We start from the raw sequence: 22,231 nt of genomic DNA on the forward strand, positions 1-22,231 counted from the left end.
TCATCCTGCGCTAGGTCTCTCTCCTTCCTCCCTTCTCCTGAATTGAAACTTTGGAACAAAATAACACCCACATCATCTCATAAGGGGACACCCTCCCACTTTGACTGTTGAATCCCACCTTTGCCAGTTATACCCACAAGATTATAGGAGCATAGAATTAGAGCTAGAAGGGACCTTGAAAACCATTGAGTCCAATGCCCTCATTTTACAGGACAGAAAACTGAGGCCCAAGGAAAATAAATGACTCGCTCAGGGTCACATAATATATATGCAAGGCAGGGTTAGAATCCAGGTCTTCCTGACTGCAAGTCCACTGTGGGAAAGCGGAAGGCCTCTTGTACTGACTCTTCATTCGCCCCTGGTCCAGCTGCTTTACAGAGGAAATGTCCTTCTCTTGCTGTCCCCTCCAGGTTTTAGCAGCACTAAGCACTGAGCCAGCTATGTCATTTCAAGAGCCAGACCCCTGCTCATCATTCCGGATCCCACTTTGGAGGAGAGGGGGGCACTGCTCAGTTTTAAGTTAGGGAGGACGTGAATTAACCTGGAACAAGCCCAGGCCACCCGGTAGCACCCAGAATGCCCACCCCCAGGCTTGTTCTGGAAAGACCTAACTTTCTTCATCTTTATAATGGCCTTTGAGTGAATGTCTTCGGCTAGCCATCTCATTTCTTCCTTCACTCTCTAAACCAAGCTGTCGATGAAAAATAAATGGAAAGTAAAATGCTCCAGAGTTTGATCTCCATCAGCTTCTCTGCCTCCACCTAAAGGGGCTCTTCATGGAGGAGGGGGCAGCCGGAGGTCCAATAAGCCATAGGCAAAGATATTCCAGAAGACCGCAAACAACACAAAGACTGCATACATGGCCACGAAGATCCACCACAGGGACTGGTCCTGGAGCCTCTGCTCATAGTTCCTCAGGACCACCACTCCCAGCGTGATGCCCACCGCCACACCGCCCAGGTGCGCCACGAAGCTAGGATGTGGGCACGGAGGGTATGCCGATGGGTGGAAGCGCAGCCAGACGGCCCTGCCAAACTCCATGCTCACTGTAAAGAAGAGAGACAGAGAAAGGGCCAGGTGGGTGACGGGACAGGGGAAGGTCGTAGAAGAAGAAAGTTGGAAGGGATCCCCAAATCTACCTCACTCATTTTGCAAGTCTGGAAACTGAGGAAACATAAGTGACTTGACCAACATCATGGTAGTCAGAATTGTAAATTAAAGTTGGAAGGGATCCCAAGGGGTCCCATTTTGCAGATAAAAAAACTAAGGCAAAGACAAGGTCCTACAACCGGTCTTAGGTGGGTTCTTTTGTCTCCAAATTCATCCCATTCCCACTGGTCAAGAGAACTGGATTCTAGATCTCATACCTCTGAGATTAGGTTATTCAATGGGCCATCATGATGAGTATCTTCATCTACCTAGTTCTCAGTTTTCCCATCTTTGAAATGAACGTTTACTTCCTAATTTGTAACCTTTATTTCTGACATTTTCGACTTAGAAAAAATCCTTATGATGTGTAAAATGTTGGTGATGATAGTTTATTTATTTAATCTATGCCCAGAGCTGCACAAAGACTCAGGCCAGTAGGGAATATAGTTTGGAGGGGTCAAATACAGGCAGCAGCTATACTCCCCTCCTCACGCAGCCTGAACCAGACTGAAATCTAATTGGGAAAGATTTAGCAAAATAATAAAAAAATAATAAAACATAGATAACATTAAATTTTAAAATGAATATACAATATACAGCCCATAGGGATCCTTATGTATAGATTAATGGCCCCTGTTTCTGTTCCAGCTTGAGCCTACTGCTCTCACGGATTTCTCAATTTGTCCCTTATCCTGTAACTCTGGCTGTTACCCCTAGATGGCAAAACAACAACAATAAATTTCAGCCGTGTTCTGCCCAAGCTGCTCATTTCCCAGCGTACTCTGGGAAATCAGGGCTTTCCTTTCTCTCAAGGGAAAAAGAAAAGGCATCAGTATGCATAAACTTTTATTATTATTATTTTTAATCTGGTGCCCCTAGGGAAACAGATTTCTTATCTGGCTATAGATGTGCAAACTGGTCCCAGCTCTGTAGTTTTCCACAAGAGTCTGGCGTCTCAGCCCTGAGTTAGGACTTCTACCCATATCTCATTTAAAGCTCCATGGGTCTCTGGGAAAGCTAGAAAGGGGTACAGTGGATAGAACACCAGCCCTGGAATCAGGAGGACCTGGGTTTAAATTCAGTCTCCAAACACTTAATACTTATTACTAGCTGTGTGATCCTGGACAAGTCATTTAAAACTAATTTCCTTGCAAAAAACAAAAATGCTTTGTGGGTAGTCTTTTCTTTGGGGAAGAACTTAGAAGACATCTCCTCCAACTCTCTGCATTATACATATAGGGAAATTGAGGCTAAAAGAAGGTCAAATTTTGTTTTCTTATTTTTTTCCCTTTTTGATCTGATTTTCCTTGTGTACCATGATAATCATGGAGAAATGTATGGAAGAATTGCATATATTTAACATATATTGAATTGCTTGCTCTCTAGGGGAAGAAGTGAGGGAAAGAGAGGGAGAAAAAAAACAAACACAAAGTTTTGCAGGGGTGAATGTTGAAAACTATCTATGCATATGTTTTGAAAATAAAAAAAAAGTTTTATTTAAAAAAATAAATAAGAGAAGGCCTAAAACATTGAGTAATGATGAATAGTTCTTAGAATCACAGAATCACTGGTTTTAGGGCTTAGGGACACTGAAAAGTTTCAGTGACCTGTGCAGGCTCATTGGACAAGTCATCCTGTGTCAGAAGCAGTGCTTGAATGTAGGTCTTTCTGAAGCCATACTTAGGAGATCATAGGTTTGATCCCTAGCTCACCCACCTCCAAAAGTCATGTCCAGTGCTTAGAACACAGTACAGTGCACAGAGTGGGTACTTAATAAATGCTTCTTAAATTAATTTCTGTGCAGACTTGAGTAAGTATTCCAATTTAACTCCTAAGGTAGATTGGAAGTATGCTTCAGGAGGTAAAGATTGAGGCTTCTTGTTGACCTTCCTTATCCCGATTTCCCTTTCAAACAAGCAAAATGAGGCTGTCCCCATGCACTATCAGTCCCTATCCAATCCAGAATGGACTGCTATGGTCATGCCCCTTTCCCTGCCTCCCTATATAGGAGAAAGTGGGAAATCACTGGAAAATCACATGATTTGGAATCAGAAGAGACCTGAATTTGAATCCCACCCCTGAGGATTATTAAATGCATAACCCCAAACAAGTCACTTTATACCTCAATTTCCTTATCTATAAAATGGGGATTAAAAATCTGAGTCCTTTATCTACCTGAACAGAGTTGCTCAACTGAGGTACTGGGTATAAAACATTTTGCAAACTTTAAGGGATGAGGCAAATGGACACTTACTACAAATTAAGGCCACGGCCATCCTCAGCAACTTGAACTGACACTCCATTCCTGACCAGTTCTGGAGGGGAAAGGAAAGAAACAGAAATTAATTCTATACAAAGAACCTTACCTTAAGAACTGAGCTGCTTATAGCATAGGAATATGATGGCATACTCTTGTGCTATAAGAAATGATGATGGGGATGGATTCGGAAAAACCTGAGAAGATCTGTATGAACTTATGCAGAATGAAGAGAGCAGGAGAATAATTTATATGATTAAATATTATTTTAAAAATTAATCATTGAGATTTAAAAGACTCTAACCCGTAATTTCAGAGGACCATCTGATGAAACAGCTTATCCACCTTCTTACCAAGAGGTGATGGACTAAACCCACAGGAAGAGACAAACTTTTTGGACATGATGAAATTTGTTTTAATTGGTTAGGTGTATTTGTTACAAAAGTTTTGTTTTTCTATTTTTGTTTTCAATAAGAGGAGTGTGAGAGATAAAGTGAATCTTTGTTCATGGAAAACAAAAAGAATTGAACTAGATAAGTGAATCCGATCATATTTAAAAAAGAAAAGCAAGGTGTTTATAGTAGAGACCTGCAGTTTCATGTTATAATCCTCTCTCCTAATGCCCATATTATTTGGTATTTGTTAAGAATAAAAAATCTTTTAAAAGAACTGAGCTATAAAGCCAGTTCCTGCAAAGCAGATAAATGCTTTCTACCCAAGAGAACGGAAATCAGTGTTATTTCTTTTCTAAGTTAATTCTCTATTAGTTGTAAGCTTCTATAGAGGCGGAATTATTTCATTCTTTGTCTTTCCATCCCAGCATCTAGTACAGTGAATGGTGCTTAATAAGTGCTTATTGATTGATTTAACATAAGAATTCCAGCACAGTTTTGTAAAGTAACTGCTATCTTACTCCAACATCCTCCTTCTCCAAGTGCATTTAGGGATTCACTTTTTGGAAACTCAAACTGCTTGAAAGCTTTTCAGTGGCACATCAATGGCATAAAGCATGGAGGGATTGTTTGCTGCCTGCCTCAAAAGCAGTTCAGTGGTTATTTTCAAGTTCCCTTTTGGGGGAGAATGAGTTAAATCAAGGCATTTCCCACAAGGAGCCCAGTTCAGCGACGAGTATCTGTGCCAGGGAACACACAATGAATTCTACTGTGTAAAAGGTTTGCTCTCTAGTGAACAGCCTGTGAAGGGCAAATTGGTAAAAAGAGAAATCTTTAGGCGTCTCCTTGTACCTCCCCTTTCCTATTATTTGTCACTGACCAGCAAACCGTTCTTTTCAAAATGTGAGATGTAAGACACACAGATTCTCTTTAGAATACGAAATCTAATCCCCAAATAGGGATGCAGTAACTTCTAAGAAGCAGATGGCTGGGGAGTGTCACTGGCTGCTTTGGGTCCCAAAGGAAAACTTCATGAGAGATCAGCAACAACAATAAAAAAAAAGAGTAAGGTTTTTCTCAGTGGCTTTGATCGACACAATTCTATTTCTGTTGATTTTCTAAGGGTGTAACTTCTAATCTGTCCTAGGTTGGGTACCCATTAACATAAAAACTAGAAGGGAATTGGAGGATTGATCTAGTCTAACTCCTTTCTGAGGTTTCCCCAACAGGTGACCATCAAGCCTTTGTGGAAATGCTCAGTGATGGGAACCTCACTCCTTCACAACTTCAGTCTACTGGATTGTTGGGAAGCTACATTTGTTACTAAGTCCTTTCCTCATATAAAGATGAGCTATACCTTCCTGGTACTTTGTATAACCAAGGCATTTCACAGTTAGAAAGGACCTCCGAGATCATCTACTGCAATTTCGAACTGAAAAAGAATTCTCTTTCCAGTGGACTTGACAAATGGTCATTCAACCTGTGCTCAAAGACCTCTGATGAGGGGGAGCTCACTACCTTCCAAGGCACACTACTCCACTTTTAAATTGCTTTAATGGTTAGAAAGTTTCTCCTAACACCCCAACATGATCTCCCTGCAATTTCCATCCAGTGCTTCTGGGTGGAAACAGAACAAGACCAGTACTTTCACATGACGGCCCTTCAAATAGTTTGAAGAAAACTATCGAATGTCATTCAATCCAAATACTTTGGAGATGCGCAGGTTAGGCCAGACAAAATTCATTTCCCCATTTTAGAGGAAAAAGCAGATGGAGCAAGGAAATGCTTTCAGCAAGGTGTTTGACAAAGGTTCTTCTTGTAAGAGGGATAGTTTTTCCGTGGTTCAGTTAGATAGCCAGACTAGTTGAACCCAAAGAGAAGTCAACTATTAATGGATTGAAAGCAACTTGGAGGAAGTTCTCTAGTGCGGTAGCTGGAGGTCAGTCTATGGCCCTGTGCTATTTGATACTTTAGTCAATGACTTAGATATGATATAGACAATAATCTTAGTAGCCTCAATGCGAGTCAACAGCACAACACATCGGTCAAAAAATTAATATTCTGCTAGATTGTGTTTTTTTATTTTAATAACCTTTTATTTAGATTGTGTTAAGAAAGGCATAACATCTAGAAGAAGAGAGATAGCTGATAGTACCCCATAACTCAGTCTAGTCAGACCACATTGGGGGGAAATGTCGTATAGACAACATATTTGGAAGATTTATACATAACACAAAGTTGGGAAGGATACCTGGCTAACAAGGAAAGATTCTTGCCAGGATCTTTCAGGCAAGATTCAAAAAGATCTCAATATGTGAAAATGACAGACTAACCCTATTATGGTAAAGTTCAGTAGAGAGGGTACTTGAGTTAAAAGTGCAGGCTAGGAAAGACATAACTAAATGACAAATGTGAAGAAGATCTGGATGTCTTAGTAGAGCTATCTGAGTCGATAGCATAATATGGCAGTCAACCAACTAACACTCTCCATGGTTATGTTAAGAGAGACTTAGCATCCAGAAGGAGATAGCTTATAGTGCCTCTGACTCTGGTCAAACTTTCTCTCTCTCTCTCTCTCTCTCTCTCTCTCTCTCTCTCTGTCTGTCTATCTCTCCCTTCCTCCCCCCTCTGTCTCTGTCTCTGAGTGGAAATATTGTGAGCCTCATATTTTTAGGAAAGACATTGATCAAATAGAAGCCCATCCATCAGAGGACAATCAAGGTGGAGAGGGTCTTGAAAACAATCCAAGATGAGGACCGTTTGAAGAAACTTGGGTTGATCAACAATGAGAAGATTTAGAGGAGACATGATACTCGTTTTCTAATGTGTGATAGGTTGTCCTATGGAAGAGTGATAACGTTTGTTCTGCTTAGTACCAAGGACAGATCTAGGAGAAAGGAGAAGTTGTAGAGAGGCAGACTTGAGCTTGATATAAGGAAGCTTCCTAAGAATTAGAGCCATCCCCAAGTGAAATGGGAAATTTGCCTCTGGATTTAGTGAATTCCCCTTCACTGGAGCTCTTCGAGGGGAGACAATCACAGATGGTATCAAAAGGATCCCTGCTTTGGATGGAATAATGGATGGAGTGTTATAATGGGAAGCAGGAAGAGCTGAGGTCTCAAGATCCTATCTGTGCTGTTTGGCCCTAACCAAGCCACTTAGCCTTTATTTATATCCGTTTTCTTATCTATGAAATAAGTATAATAATAGTTTCTCTCTCAAGGTTGTTATGAGAATCAAATGCAGTAATATTTAGAAAGCTTTTTTCAAACTTTAAAATGTATAAACACTAGCTATTATAATTAAATTGCTAATTGCTCACATGTCACCTCAAAGGTCCATCTGTCCTCTTAGATTCTACAAGTCTACTAAGTGTTTATTATGAGTAAGAAACTGGGCCAGCTCTTAGGACCAACAATGATGAAAAAACATGGTGCTCAGTCTCAAGGAACTTAAAATCTAATAGAGGGTCCATAACATGTGCATAAATGAGCATGTCATGGGTTGTTATTGTCAAGTCATTTCAATCATGTCTGACTTTTCATGACTCCATTTGGGATTTTCTTGACAAGAAATTGAAATTATTTGCAATTTCTTGCTCCAGCTCATTTTGCAACAGGCTTAAGTGACTTGTCAACATCACAGAGCTAGTTGGTGTTTGAAGATGGATTTGGATTCAGGTTTTCCTGATTCCAGGGCCAACGCTTTATCCCTTGACAGCAGCCGCTCATAAAGTGGGATAGAGTGACATAAACATAAAGAAGAGATTCCCAAAGATGGCAAAAGAATATGAGTGGACAGAACACTTCAACTGTAGAAATCATGGAAGTTTTCGTGGAAGAAGTGAACCCTGAGGTGGAGGTGAAGAGAAAGATTTTAATTGGCAAGGATGTGGATGGAGGGAGTTCTCAGCATGGAGAAATGACTCTGAGAACATCAAGAGGCAATACAGAGCTAGCACAGAACCAGAAGAAAAAAGAGCCAGTTACCCCATTTGAATGTGTAAAGGCAAGCAGGGTGAAACATAGCTAGGACAAGAAGGACAGAAGTCTTCTGTGTAATGAAACTGTCAGCCAGACAAGTCAAGAATTTATCAGATATTCTAATTTAGAAGACCCCTATTTCTGCTATTTCCCACCCATTCCCAACTGCTTTCCAATAACTTTTCCCCTAAGGTTCTTGAATCTTCATATACAGGCATAAGATCTGTGTGCCCTATGTAAGATGTGTATCCACATGGGTTATCTAAAGGTATAGCCAAGGCTAATGGATAGCAAAGAGAAGTCACAAAAGTTATACAAATTAGAATATACTAAAAATATACAAGAGAAATGATCTTATTTTAGCTCGGAGAGAAATGAGATCTTCTTTCAGAACCAAGAAAGGGTCTGATCTCTTGAAGAGCTACATGTTGTAGCCTCTAGGAAAGAAGGCTAGAAATCAGAAATATGTTCATAAGCCAGCTTCCCCTAAGTGTCTGCTGCTTCTCTCTGAACCTGTGTCTCTGTCCACAAGTCTCTGGAACCACATGTATCTGTTTCTCAAGAAGCTTTGGCCCCAGTTCCAACCCTCAAATAGGTATGAAGTATGTGACTTCACCAGTCTCCCCTATATAAGGTGTAGGAGTGACATCTCATTTCACAGTGCTAGCTCTTCACAAAATACTCCAAGACTAGAAGTTTGACACACACACACACACACACACACACACATTCTCTCTCTCTCTCTTTCTCTCTTTTTCTTTCTTTCTCTCTCTCTCTCTCTCTTGCTCTCCCTTCCTCCCCTGTCTCTCTCTCTTTTATCTCTCTCTCTGTCTCTGTATCTCTCTCATGTGCACATGCATGTATGTTGCACAATATACATGTGTACACATCTATAGAGATATATGTTTGTTTCTTTATGTTCACACACATATGTATACATGATGATCCCGGGGTCTCCTTTGGTCCTAGGGCTGTATCCACTGAAACAGAATTTTTAGGATTGGAAGAGATTGTAGGAGTCACAGTGAGGTTCGAAGCCCTCATTTTCACAGGTGAGGAGGTAGTGCTCAGAGACAGGGATACAGTGACTTAATGGCAGCACCAGGGCCAGAACCAGCTTCCAGTCCCTCCCTCTACTTTCTCCAATGTATGTTCACAATCTGTGTTCACAAAAATAACTCATCATCTTGGCCTTTTTCTCTCTGGCTCTGGTTTCTCTCTCCCCACCCCCATTTCAACCCCAAAGCAAATATTTTATAGGCCATCAGCTAATCCCAATAGCAGTCAGGGGGTGAAAGTATAATGTCACCCTTTTTCTTCCAGCTGTCTCATTTTCTAGGACCATTATTTTTGCCAATAAAATTAGCACAGCAAAACAACATGTGAGGGAAAAAAATCACACTCATACTCTGAACGCTACCTCTATAAATGTTCAAAAAGCCTTGGGGCCCTTGAGAAATTTTTTTTTTAAACCCTTTGAAACCTTTTAATTCAATTCTCTCTCAGATTCCAGTCAAGCGAGAAAGTAACTACCACTGTGTCAACTTTGCTTCTACAACATCCTTGACAGATGGTTGTGCAAATTTTTGCTTGAATACTTCCATGGCTATGGAGCTCACTACACTGTACATCAGCCCATCTCACTACCAGACAGTTGCACAACAATGGATTCATTAATCATGAACATGGACATTACTGTCACCCGACCATCAAGATCTCAGCTACATAGACCCAAGTGGAAATTTATATTCCAAGGCAAGTTGGCATTCTAATTTTAAATGGTTTCCTGTTACATTTACAAGAAATATCTCATCTTGAGAAATCCTAGAGAATGAATAAAAATCCAAACTTACTAACACAAATTAAGGTGAAATTATTTGTATTATAAAAAGACTTTTTATATTTAAAAAGAAAAAGGATTCAGAGCTTTGCTACTTAGTAGGTGGCTCAGAGGCTAGAGCACCAGGTCTGACATCAGGAAGACTCATCTTCCTGAGTTCAAATCTGACTTCAAGCCCTTATTATCTGTGTGACCCCGGCCAAGGCCCTAAACTCTGTTTGCCTCAGTTTCCATATATGTCAAATGTCCTGGAGATGGAAATGGGAAATGACTATGCTATCTCTGCCAAGAGAACCCCAAAAGGAGTCAAGTTTTGTGGCTTCAGTTTCTTCCTTTGTAAAATGTGAGAGTTGTTCTAGATGGCCTTTGACGTGTCCTTAAACTCTAGAATTTATGAATCACCTCTTAATTTCTTTTAGGCCATAAACGTCTATATTCTTTTTTGATTCAATTTTAAAACACAGGTTCACAGAATTTAGATTCATAGCTGAACAAGACCATTAGGACTTATCTAGTTCAGGTTTTTCCTTTAACAAATAAAGGAACTGAGGCTCAGAAGAGTTGAATGACTTGTTCGAGATTATGCAGGTAGCAAATGGCATGATTTCAAATTAAGTGTTTCTTCCAGTTTATAACAATTCAGACAACTTATAATTTTTTTACTACATCTATTACATCAAATGTATATATGTGCATATATGTAATCATATATACACACATATATGATATAAATGGCTAAGAATTGAACTTAATTATGTGACAGAAAAAATAATCTGGGTTTCATTTTTCAATCGGGAATCCATTTGGATTTTCTTGGCAAAGATACGAGAGTGATTTGCCATTTCCTTCTCCAGCTCATTTGACAGATGAGGAACCTGAGACAAACAGGGTGAAGTGACCTGCCCAGGTTCATACAAATAGTAAGTGTCTGAGGTTATATTTGAACTCATGAAGATGAGTCTTCTTGATTCCAACCTGGCACAATGAGTGGCACTCCACAATGGCGCCACTTACCCGTCCAAAGAATAACTAGGGAACCGATCAATCATGTTTCTGTTTTTCTCTTTGTTTTGAAGCTAATTCTTTATTTTAAATAAAGAACCCAGTACATTGACCTTTGGAAAATGAAATACTCCTGAATCTGGCTTCCTGGTATAAATTTCCAAGGCTTCTAGTATTCAAATCTATTTACAATGACCTTAGGAAAATCTTTAATCTTGCCGGGCTTCCATCTTTTCATCTGAAAAGTGACAGAGCTGGATGGGATGGTCTCAGGGCTTATATAGCTCTAAAGCTGGGTATTCTACAATAAATAAACACATTCATTTCAAGACAGGGTCTCTTACTTAAACTTAATCAGCCTTGGGAACAGAAATGTAAACACAATTATGATGTTTTTCTTAAGTGTGATCGGTAAATTTTTCCAGTTGTTGTTCCCTGTGCAACTACCAGTTGGAGTTTGTAAAGATTACACATTTAAAATAAATATTCACACAGGATGAACTGAAAACAAATTCTCAGTTGCTTGGGTTGAAAATGACTCAATGTCTAGCTCCCTGCTCAACAGAGAGCTAACGTGGGCAAGGAAAAAGCAAAAGTGGCTGCCAACAAGGAGAAAACCAACTAGCTGGGTCAGGAAATGAGTTGTTTTGTCTCGGCAGGGCGCAGACAACTTTCTGAGAGGGCCAACCCCCAGTGTCTTACAATGGGGAGGAGCAGAATGAGCTTAGGGAAATCTCTTGGCTTCGGATGGGTGCCTCTGCCAGACCTCACTGGATGGAGCTATTCAGCTCATTAGCCCAAGAAGACCAGAAGGCAGAGAGCCTCCGCTTCCCTCCCTCCTCTCCCCAGGGAATACTCCTGCAAGCTGGTGGCTGGGAGCTCTTAGAGATTCACCAGCTCAGCTGGTGTCCCTCCGATAGCTCTCCCTGAATCACAGTTTCCCAGTGGGGGATGGGTGTCGGGAATGGGCGGGGAGAGAGGGAAGGGCCGGCTTCCTCTGACTTGTTTGTTTTTAATTATCCATGTGTCCTTTTCTTCTCTGTTCTTTCATTCCCACACGCATGCTCACAGGCTCCCCACAGGATGTAGGCATTTCCTTTGATTACTGAAAGGAATGTGTGTGGTTTGGGGAAGGAAAGATGGGTCTAGGGAAGGAGGAAGAGGAGGAGGAAAAAGAGGAGGAGGAGGAAGAGGAAAAGGAGGAGGAGGAGGAAGAGGAAAAGGAGGAGGAGGAGGAAGAGGAAAAGGAGGAGGAGGAGGAAGAGGAAAAGGAGGAGGAGGAGGAAGAGGAAAAGGAGGAGAAGGAGGAAGAGGAAAAGGAGGAGGCAAAGGAAACCGGAGGGAATTCTGGTGAAAACTTGGGTTGGGAAAAAGAAAAGGACAATCCCATTTTAAGTGTCTCCCATTGTAACTCACAATGTACTGTGAAGGTTTTCGAAGACTGCCCTGTATTTGTTCCATAGAGTGTGGAGCTAAGCAGATACACAGAGGCCCTGAAGTCATCCAAGGAACAAGTGCAGTCTGGCTCCTCCTCCTTTCTTTTCTTTTTTTTGGGGGGATGGGGTGGGGGATAAGGGAGGAGGCCATTGTACAAAGGGGACTTGGTTGGATATTAAATGAGCCAGAAATTTGGAGGGGTGGGAAGCAGGAGAGAGATGAGAATAATGAGGGCAAGAAACCGGGAAAGTGTTGAGAAAGCTCCAGAGCCCCTGGGCTTAGGGGGTGACAAGGGGTAATTAACAAGTCTGGCCAATGACAGTGACAAATACGCGGAGACAGAGAGAGGCAGAGGCAGAAAGACAGACAGACACAACGAAAACGGACAGACAGAAAACGGACAAAAAGAAAAAGAAAAAACAGACAGATAATGAAAAAGGAAAAAGAGAGAGAGAAACACAGAGACAGAGAGAGGTAGAGGCAGAAAGACAGACACAATGAAAATGGAGACACACACACAGAAAGAGACACAGAGAGACAGAGAGACAGAAACACACACAGAGAGATAGAGAGAAAGAAAAACAGAGACAGACATAATGAAAAAGGAAAGAGAGAGACAGAGAGAGAGAGACAGAGACAGAGAGAGGTAGAGGCAGAAAGACAGACACAATGAAAAAGGCAAGAGAGACACACACAGAGAGAAAGAGATACACAGAGAGAGACAGAGAAAGACAGACACAGAGACAGACATAATGGAAAAGGAAAAAGAGAGACAGAGACAGAGAGACAGAGACAGAGAGAGACACACACAGAGAAAGGGACACACAGCGAGATACAGAGAAAGAAAAACAGAGACAGACACAATGAAAAAAGCAAGAGACACACAGAGAGAGAAAGAGACACACCCAGAGAGACAGAGAAAGACAGACACAGAGACAGACATAATGGAAAAGGAAAAAGAGAGACAGACAGAGACAGAAACAGAGACAGAGAGAGACACACAGAGAAAGGGACACACAGAGAGATAGAGAGAAAGAAAAACAGAGAGATAGACATAATGGAAAAGGAAAGAGACAGACACACAGAGACAGACAGACACAGAGACAGAGAGAAGCAGAGACAGAAAGACAGACAGACACAATGAAAAAGGAAAGAGACACATACACACAGAAAGAGACACAGAGAAAGAAAAACAGAGACAAACATAATGAAAAAGGAAAAAGAGAGAGACAGAGACAGGCAGAGATAGAGAGACACAGAGACAGAGAGAGACACCCACAGAGAAAGGGACACACAGAGAGATAGAGAGAAAGAAAAACACAGAGACAGACATAATGGAAAAAGGAAAAAGAGAGAGAGACAGAGAGACAGAAACACAGAGACAGGCAGAGACAGAGAGAGGCAGAGATAGAAAGACAGACAGACACAATGAAAAAGGAAAGAGAGACATACACACAGAGTCACAGAGAGAGACAGAGAGACAGACATAATGGAAAAAGAAAGAGAGAGACAGATAGAGAGACAGAAACACAGAGATAGACAGACACAGAGACAGAGAGAGGTACAGGCAGAAAGACAGACTGAAAAAGGAGACAGACAGACAGAGGTAGAGAGTCAGAGACACATACAGAGAGATAGAGAGAATGAATGAAAGAGAATCATGGACTTCACACAAGTTAGATTCCTCTATGGGCTTGTCATTAAGTGGATACTGGATTGGACATGGGGGAAATAAGGGCTACAGTCCTAGCACAAACACAAGAATAATAGAGGATGGAAATAGTTGGTGTATATGTGTGTGCTATGTGCGTGTGGATGGGCATGAGTGTGTGTTTATCAAGTCTAAAATGGTTTTTAAAAAATATTTTTAAAGGGAAAAAAAAGAATAATGATGGAATCTTAGCAGCTGTTGTCCCAGACCCACTATCCTGTTCACTAGAACAAAAGGGCTTTTTGCCATGTACATCCTACCTGAGATACAGCCAATCATGGGGATTTTTCCCATGCCCATCTTATCTACGCTTGTCCAGACATATCTGAGATTGTCCAATTTCCCTATTTTGCCCAATTCTCCTCTTCTTTCTTCCTTTCCCTTTTTTCTATAATCCCATACTTTACACTGCACTGGGGTGCCCCTCTCCCTTAAGAGGAAGCTCACAGGATGCATCACCCCTTACCTTACATGACCTTTGCTTGATTTGGAGACATTCTGAGCCTGAATTCTTTCAGAGATGACCCTGCAACCCACGCCCGGGTGCCCCCACATTTTGGTGAACCCCAATAAAGAATTTGTTCAGTTGAGAATCCTAGGGAAGGCGGGAACAGACAGGCAGGAAGTAGGTTAGAAGGGCACTCACCATCACAATGTTGGCCAGGTGGGCAGAGACAAGTGCATAGACCCCTCCGGAGGAGCCAACGACCGGGGCTGTCATGTCAGCCACAGACACTGCCAAAGAACCTGTTGTAGAAAAGGCATTGGAAACTCTTAAGACTCCTTCCACCACACCATGTCTCACCAGCACCATAATTCCACTTTTGCTTATGAACTTATTTGATGGGATAAGACTTCAGTGACTTTGAATCTTCTGGGCAAGCTCAGGGGGGAGGGGGAAAAAAGCTTTAGGGCTCTACCTGGATTTGCAGCAACCTGCTAAATGATTCATTGAATCCCTGCACAGTTTTCCATCTCCCGGCACTCTCCAACTTCAGTGAATCACAGAATTTCTGAGGTGTAAAGAACCCCAGAGGTCAGCTTACCCAAAAAAGAATCTATATCATAATATTCCTGAGAAGGGGTCATCCCATCCTGCCATTACTTAAATCCTCCAGAGGGAGGAAATCCACCACTTCTCCAGGCAGCCAATTCTACTTTAATTGTTGGACAGCAAGTCCAAATCTGCCACTTCTCCTTCCGCCTATTAGTCCTTGTTCTTTCCTCAGTGGCCAAAAAGCACAAGACTAATCTGCATCCTACATGTGTGCACGCACACGTGCGCGCGTGCGCACACACACACACACACACACACACACGTGTCCCTCAATACTTAAAGGGATCACATCTTCCCATACCCATCTCTCCAGGATAAACATTCCTAGTTCTCTGAGAAACACCATTAGGGGCCAAAGAGGATAGAGTTCTGAACCCAAAGTCCAGAAGATCTGAATTCAAATCCAACTACACACACTCACTAGCTGTGTGACCCTGGACAGGTCATTTCATTCTGTTTCCTCAGTTTCCTCATCTGTAAAATGAGCTGGAGAAGGAAATGACCAACTATCGCAGTATCTTTGTCAAGGAAATCCCAAATAGAGTCAGGAAGTAACAACAATCACTAAACTGGGAGAATACCAGGACCCTCAACCACCGTGAACTCCAACCAAGAAATGTAGACCCCCAAGAATACAACTCAGAAGGGCCAGTGTTTCCTCATTTACTGCCTGATTCCCTATGAGACAATGTGGAGAACAGTAGAAGGAAGAATGGGTGCAGAGTCAGAGGAGCAAATTTCATATTCTTCCGTGCCATTTTCCTGTGCAACTTGGGGAAGATCTCTGCAAAATGAGGGAGGTTTCCGGATGACTTCCAAGATCCCCATCCTCTCCTCCAACTCTCACAGACTTTGCCTCTTCCTTCCAAGGGCAGTGTTAGTTGCCATTCCATAAATGACCCCTCTCTGTTCCCTTTGGCCGGGCATGGAAGTAAAAAGCCCCACCTCTGACCCTTGGGTGATCTTGCAGAAGTCCCTTGTAACCTCCCTGGGTCTCAGTCTCCTCATCTGAAGAGTGAAGGGGTTGACCTAAATGGCCTTTAGGGCCTCTTCTGGCTCTCTATCTGAGCCAATGATCAGTTATACCACAACTATTGGTCTTGGGTACATGACTTCTTCCCTTTGGGCTTTGATTCCCTCATTTATATAGTTGGGGAGGGTGGGGTTGCCTAGGGAAAGAAATGGCAAATCAGTGCACCTCGATGGTGCACTATGGTCCAGGGGATCACGACTAAATTACTGACCAATAATAGCAAGGTCCCGTCCGCGCCAAAGACTGGACTGCTGTGTGGGACTAGCAGACAGGCCCAGAGTCGGCTGCCCTGACACTTCATTACCAGCCAACAAGCATATGTTGGCACTTCCTAGGTATGTGGAGCCAGATGTGGCAGAGGACATCGAGCTGGCCCCAGGGCTAGGAAGAACCGGCTTCACAGCTTCCTCTGACACATACTATCTTTCTGACCCCAGGCAAAGCAGTGTCCCAGATAATTCTTTAACACTCTAGGTTTTGAAGAAGGAGCCAAACTAGCATTGGTGGAAAGAATTCCCTCATCCGGGAGTTCCTTATGCCAGTGACATCATAGACCATTCCCTATCCCTATGTGCCAGGCACTGGGCTAAGCACCGAGGGTACACATAGAAAAGACAAAAAAAATCCCCATTTGAATGAGAGCATCCCCCTGCTGTAGACTGGAAAACTTCTAGGAAACTATAATTTCTGTGTCCTCCTCCTTTTTTAAATGGGGCTCTCAAGCAAAAGCAGGGCAGGAGATTGAGTTTAAATATTAAGTAATAACAACAGTAATAAATCAGATTTCTATGGCACTTTCAGTTTGCAAAATATTTTCTTCACCACACTCCTGTGGAATGGGTAGGTAGCTTAAATCCCCATTCTCCAGGTGGAAAAACTGAGGTTAAATTACTTGCCTGTTATTACGCAGTTAAGGTAGGATTTGAATCCATGTCTCTGGATTCCAGGATTCTAGCCACCCCACAACTCTGTCTCTCCTATGTCTCAGATTCCCATCTTTTGGGAGGCAATGTGGTGTAATGAATAGAGTCAAGAAGACCTAGGTTCATCAATTTGCTGCTGTGTGATTGTAGGCAAACCTCTGAGCCACCATTTCCTTTTCTGTAAAATGAGAGGATTTGACAAGATACTCTAAAATCTATGATCCGATAATCCTAAAATCTATGAAATGGGAATACGCCTTTGTTATAAAGCAGCTGGTCAAGCCATTTAGCCCCCTTCAGTTTCCCCAGCTGTAAAATAAAGTTAATAATAGCATCTAACTCCCAGGATTCTTGTGAAGATCAAATGAGATATTTGTAAATTTTTCCCTTCTTGCATTTGGAGCAATTTTTTTCCTGAGGCAACTGGGGTTAAGTGACTTGCCCAGGGTCACGCAGCCAGGAAGTGTTGTGTTAAGTCATATTTGAACTCAGGTCCTCCTGATTTCAAGACTGATGCTCTGTGTTCACTACACCAACTAGCTGCCCCATTTGGAGCAATTTTATACAACTGGCTGATTCTTTTTTCCTCCATTCTCCTCTAAATCCCTTCATCACCTCCCATTTTTCCTCTGCAAGGGCCTGAAAGCTCTCACTCTCACTGCTACATCCCTCTCTTTTCTCCCTCCTTCCCAACAGCAGACCAGAGTTAAATGACGGCTAACAGATATCTTCTAAGTGGGGTTTTGGGGGGAAATGTCCTTGAAAAGAAAGCAGTAAAGACAGAGACCTGGACCACTTCTGGAGGAGAGAAAACAGGTCCAAGGAAGGCTAGCTTTGGGCCTGGGTGGGAAGAAGCTCCAGAGAGAGCCAGTTAATTTATTGTCCTCTCCCTGTTAAGTGTGATCAATGGCCAGGGCTTCCCGGGAAGGGCACAAGAGGCTAAAAATAGCTGGGAGGGACAGCGCAGGGGCTCAGAGGAGGTTCAGGGATGATGAGAAGTTGACTAGCTAGCTATGACTTGGTGAGTGTGCAGAAATTTCCACAGGGAAAATGCCCTCAGGCTCAATGGCCCTTTCCTCAGTAGATAATGGAGACAGAGAGAAAAGGGTGGCAGAAGCCCAGCCTTCTTGGCTAGAGCCTTTTCAGGCCTGAGTGGAGTAGCTGCTGGGGCCTGGTACTTGGGAATGATCTCACGGAAGCCAAGAAAGACACCGGGCGGCTAGGGGGCTTCCTGGATGGATTTACGTGTCAGGAAGTTTGAATCTGGCCTCAGACACTTACCGGGTTGTATGATTCTGAGCAAATCACTTAACCCCACTCAATCTCTGTTGTTTTTTAATCATTTTTCAGTCGTGTCCAACTCTTTATGAGTCCTTTTGGGGGTTTTTCAGAGCAAGGATACTGGAGTGAGTTGGCCATTTCCTTCTTCAGTATGTTTTACAGATGAGGAAACTGAGGCAAAGTGAGTTAAGTGACTTGCCCGGGGTCACACGACTAATAAGTGTCTGAGACTGGATTTAAACTCAGGCCTGGCATCAGATGTAATAAAAGCACCTGCCGCTCAGAGTTGTTGTGAAGATCAAATGAGACAATTTGTTAAGCTCTTTGTAAACCTTAAGGTTCTAATCCTTAGCATCCATGATCTTTACTAGGTCACAGAGCCAGGAGGCTCCTAGAAAGATGTAGTGGAAGGAACTTGGAGCAAAAGGAGACTTGGTTTCGAATCCCAGCTCCAGTAATCATAGGCAAGAGACCACCTCTCAGCCTCAGTTTTCTCAGTAAAATGAGGATTATCCTACTTACATAGTCATGGCATAAAGTCTGGAGAGCTGGTTTTAAGGCAAGATCTGGATTCAAGTTTGACCTCTGACATAAGTTAGCTGTGTGATACTAGGTTGTCCCTAGGGCGTAGTGGTCTGGTGGAAAAGGGACTGGATGTCAAAGCGGGAGGTCTGAGTTCAAATTTTGCTTAGCACAGTTACTAAGGGTGTGACTGACCAAGTTATTTAGGCTCCCTGTGTCTTAATTTACTCATATATAAAGTGGGGATAATAGTAGCACCTCCTTCCCAGGGTGTTTGTGAGGCTCAAATGAGACAATCTATATAAAGACAGCTGATAACTGTGCAGTCCTGAATAAGTCCCTTAATATCCCAGAACCTATTTCCTCATCTGGAAAATGGGGATAATAATATTGGGAGTTACCCAATATTATTTAGATTTTGCAAATCTAAAAAAGCACGAGATAACTTATGAATGGCTCAGGGAAGTGGCTCCATGAAAACTAAGTTTGAATCTTGCTTCAGACGCTTACTAGTTGTGTGACTCTGATCAAGTCACTTAACTCTGTTTGCCTCAGTTTCCTTTTCTGTAAAAAAAGGGGGGGGCTGGAGGAGGAAGTAGAAAACCATTCCAGGATCTTTGCCCCCCCCCCAAAAAAAAAACCAAACCCAAATGGGATCATGAAGAATCCAACCCAACTGAAAAAGCACAACATAATCTCTATTAGTTGCATGACTCTGGGCAAGTCACTTAATCCTGTTTGCCTCAGTTTCCTCATCTGTAAAATAAGCTGGAGAAGGAAATGGCAAATCATTCCCATATCTTTATCAAGAAAACCCCAAATAAGGTCATGAAAAGTTGGACCCAACTAAACAAGCAAAACATCCTGATTCCTAGTAATAATTTAAGTCTCAGATCAAGATTTCTCAGTTCCCTATAACATGTCTGTCACCTTTGTTTTTCTTTCCATAAAAGCTGAAAAATTCTCATGGCTGTTAAATTTGGAGATTGGCTTTTTAGATGGAGCTAAAGCATATTTATTGAGCCTGATAATAAATAATGCACAAGAAAATCACCAGTGGGGCTTGGGGCTCTCTGAGATGCCGGGGATGGATTTAGGCAAGATATCAGGGACAATTTCCTGCCCAGCGGGACTGTGGGATTCTGGAAAGGAAGAACGGCAATAGCTAGCTTTCCCATCTCCGAAGAGTTATAAGAAATAATTGGAAAAAAATCTTTTGTTTTTTGTCCTCAGCTCTTAGTCCAGTGAGTTGCCTTGCAAATTAAAGCACCTCTTAAATGCCAGGCTCCCCCATATCCAGCCTAGATGCATCCTTAGCATCTTTGAGCACCCCAAGTCTCACTGGTGATTTTCTTGTGTGTTATATATAGGGCTTAACAAACATGTTTTGGCTCTATCTAAAAAGCTAATCTGCAAATTTAAAAGTCACAAGAATTTGGCAGCTTTTAAGGAAGGAAACAAAAGGTAGGGTACTAATTGGGAATCTTGGTCTGAGACTCAAATTACTACTAGTAATCATGTTGCTGTTCAGTTCAGTTGTGTCCAAGTCTTCATGACCACATTTGGGATTTTCTTGGCAGAGATACTGGAGTGGTTTGTGATTTCCTTCTCCAACTCATTTTCCAGATAAGGAAATTAAGGCAAATGTGGTTATAAGTGATTTGCCCTTACCTTACATTTATATAGTAGTATCCTTTTTAAAGTTTGCAAAATACTTTCTTCACAATGATCCTGAGAAGTAGCTTCCAGAGTTATTACCCATTTTACAGATGAGGCTCTGAGATATTAAAGGGACTTGTTCAAGTCACACAGTTTCCAAGTCTCTGAGGCAGAATTTGAACCCAGGTCTTTAGACTTCCAGTCCAACACTGATTCTCCAGTTAGGATTTACTAAGTCCATTGAGGACTTACAGAAAGATCAGATAGTTCCTCTTCCAAGGTTCAAGGATACACAGCGATGCTTCTGACTAGGATTCTTCCTGGGCACCAAGGTTAAAGAATGAGGATCTGACCATAACCCTCCTGCTCTGATCCCCTTCTATCCCTTTCTGGGTTTCTTTGCTGGATGCAGAAACTGAGTCCAGCACCTGAAAGAGAAGCTCTGGGACACTGAGTCTCTGAGCAGACTCCAGGGTTGCCTTCACTAAAGGATGTCTCTGATGCTATGGATTTCCTTGAATCATGTAAAAGTTGGAAAGGCTGAGTAGGGCAATACAAGAAGACAGAGATCCCTAGTTCAAATCCTTTGTCTGGTTCAAGATCTGTGTGACCTTGGGCTTAACTTCTTTGGACCTCAGTTTCTTCATCTTCTTCTTAGGAAGAGGTGGGAAATAAAGGCTTCTTAGGTTCCTTCCAGCTGCAAATCTATAACTCCATGATTCTAAGACATTTATCCTTTCAGCCTTAGTTTTCTCACCTTAAAAATGATATGACTGGGCTGAATGACCTCTGAGATCTCCTCCAGTTCTAAATCTACTATCCTACAAAACTTGAATATCTGTGAATGGGAAGGATGCACTTTCATCCTTTCAAAGACTGCCAGAAATACCAAGGGCCCTAACAAAATCCTCAGGCACTACAGATACCTCACCCCCGGACTTTTAAGACCACCATTATGGAACCAGGGGTAAGGTAGGTCCAGTGAACACAAAGAAAAAACAACAACGACAACAAATTAGAACACCCCAAATCCATTTCCATCAGCTCTCCTCCAGTTTTAATTAGGTATTGATCTATTGTCAGTTAATTTCACAAAGCAGGGTCAGCCATAAATTAGGGGAAATAAATAAAATAAAACCAAGCACCAGGATGTGCATGACAATGGATTGGGCTTGGGGTGGGATAATCACTGCAGTGCAGAGATGTACCAGTAAACTAGCTGGAGCTTGGGAAAGGATGAGATGCATGTTCATTTTGCTACAGCTTGGACAGAAGAAGTCCCAACTTTCCAAGTATGGCTTCCTTCTGTGGCCCAAATAACCTTCCTCAGAGAGTAAATAGGACAAGTTTCTGTTCCTCCATCCTTTCCCTCCCACCTCCAACTAACCAACCACAATCTGCTTCTGCTCAACAGAGAGGGACCAAGGGCTTTAGATAAAGTAGGCCTCTCCAGGCGGTGTTTACTAACAGCAATTCACCCAACGAGGAGGTCCACTAGCCAGGGCCACACAAACTTATTTCTGCATTTCCTGAGATAACTATAATTCTCAATCCTACCCTGACCATGGTACTCAATGAGTCCAACAGAAGCCAAGAGAACAGATTTCCTGCTTCCCGCTCTATTGTATGATTTTGAAAAAGTTCACAGACTTAGAGCTAGAAGGAAATGTAGATGGCATTGAATCTCATTCCATCATTTGATAAAAGAGGAAACGTACTGATTTGCCCAAGGTCACCCAGCAAGAAATCGTCTGAAGTTGTATTTGAATACAGATCTTCCTGAATGAGTCCAATACTATGTCACTTAACTGTCTAACAGATCCCTAAAGAACTCTTTTTCTTAGGAACAAGACAGGACTAAAGGAAATAGTTCAGTCTTGGATGGGAAAGAATAAATGAGGTCGACTAGCAAGAAAAGTCAGTGACCCTCACGTTTAGGGACAAAGGGAGGGCTGGCCAGGAAGATCTGGAAGCAAGAGAGTAGC

The 22,231-nt window shown here is 42.2% G+C and overlaps 1 protein-coding gene across 3 annotated transcripts in view; it reads right to left on the reverse strand.

The window, feature by feature from the left end:
• Positions 1 to 249: 249 nt before the first annotated feature.
• Positions 250 to 22,231, reverse strand: part of RHBDL3 (rhomboid like 3) — a 65,110-nt gene continuing 43,128 nt past the window's right edge. For all 3 annotated transcript variants that reach the window (XM_031967622.1, XM_031967621.1, XM_031967623.1), the window contains 3 exons: positions 14,418 to 14,518; positions 3,404 to 3,464; positions 250 to 1,046 (listed from right to left, as the gene is read on the reverse strand). In XM_031967622.1, the coding sequence (XP_031823482.1) occupies positions 775 to 1,046; positions 3,404 to 3,464; positions 14,418 to 14,518 (434 nt within the window). In that variant the 3' untranslated portion in view covers positions 250 to 774. The remainder of the gene's footprint in view (positions 1,047 to 3,403; positions 3,465 to 14,417; positions 14,519 to 22,231) is intronic.

Source organism: Sarcophilus harrisii, chromosome 4, assembly GCF_902635505.1.
Source record: "Sarcophilus harrisii chromosome 4, mSarHar1.11, whole genome shotgun sequence".
Lineage (NCBI taxonomy): Eukaryota > Metazoa > Chordata > Mammalia > Dasyuromorphia > Dasyuridae > Sarcophilus > Sarcophilus harrisii.